The 1,205-nt window shown below is 45.0% G+C and overlaps 1 protein-coding gene across 1 annotated transcript in view; it reads right to left on the reverse strand.

The window, feature by feature from the left end:
* Window positions 1-1,205, reverse strand: part of LOC106530372 (fibrillin-1) — a gene marked incomplete at its 5' end in the record, with an annotated part of 60,709 nt that overhangs the window by 43,307 nt on the left and 16,197 nt on the right. Inside the window, 1 exon segment of the mRNA XM_014025971.1 lies at window positions 398-523. Within this exon segment, the coding sequence (XP_013881425.1) occupies window positions 398-523 (126 nt within the window).

Below are 1,205 nucleotides of genomic sequence, written 5' to 3' on the forward strand. Positions count from 1 at the left end.
GGACTCTGACAGACTACAGGACTCTGACAGACTACAGGACTCTGACAGACTACAGGACTCTGACAGACTACAGGACTCTGACAGACTACAGGACTCTGGACCAGTTCCAGGTGGTTCGGTGCTGCAGGTTTCCAACATGTTTAATGGATCAGGAACAAATAAAAGCCACACAGTGATGTGAGCTGATGACCTCACTGCTGCTGCTGGTGCACGTGTTGATGAGTGCACGTGTTGATGAGTGCACGTGTAAAAACGTGCACTCATCAACACGAGCACGGCCTCGCTGTGTTCCTCATCAGCTCAGACAGCAGCTTCTGGTTGGACCGACTCAGTCCCGGTCCGGACTCTCCCCCGGCTACAGAGGGACCCTGGGGGTCCGCGATGCGGTCGGACCCACCTGTACAACCTGTGCTGCCCTTACGCACAGAGTAYCCCCGGTCACAGTGGCAGATGAAGGAGCCCTTGGTGTTCTCACAGTTCCCGCTCAGACAGATGTTGGGGTTCAGCTCACACTCGTCCACATCTGCAGAGAATGATCAGAACAGGAATATTTCTGTCACAAACAACCAGAAATTAAAGCTTTCTGAGGATTAACACAAGCTTTGTTCACGCTTCCTTCACTGAGTCACAAATACAAATATGTCCCGTTCCTCAGAGAGCCTAGAAAACAAGTTTCCTCTGAATCCATCCAGCTGGAGCACAACCCGTGTTCACATCARCGTTTTGTTTGGTCTCTTAGTGAAAGCAGACGTCTAAATGTCCCACATTCCTGCTGTTCAGCCACAATAACACAATGTTCACTGAGTGGTGCAGCAACACACCACGCCTGGTGACTCACACTCCTCACACGGCTTCACAAACCCTCTGAGAGTCCAGAGCAGACTTATAAAGTAACCAAGTACAAATACTTTGTTTCTGTACTTCAGTAGAATTTTTGGGTATCTGTACTTTACTTGAGTAATAATTTTTCAGCGTACTTTTTTCTTTTACTTATTAAATTTTACACAATTATCTGTACTTTCTACTCACTACATTTTTTAAAAAGGTAAGAAGTAGAAAGTTGTTACTCCTATTTTATTCTGAGTTATTACTTAAAAAATATTATCCTGACAAATTGTCTCCTGGATAGAGTGAATTTAATTGTGTTTGGATGAGAAGTATAAATATATACCATTCTGACACATTGTTAGCTTGTACACAACCCA

This window comes from Austrofundulus limnaeus, unplaced genomic scaffold (assembly GCF_001266775.1).
Source record: "Austrofundulus limnaeus strain Quisiro unplaced genomic scaffold, Austrofundulus_limnaeus-1.0 Scaffold513, whole genome shotgun sequence".
NCBI classification, from domain to species: domain Eukaryota; kingdom Metazoa; phylum Chordata; class Actinopteri; order Cyprinodontiformes; family Rivulidae; genus Austrofundulus; species Austrofundulus limnaeus.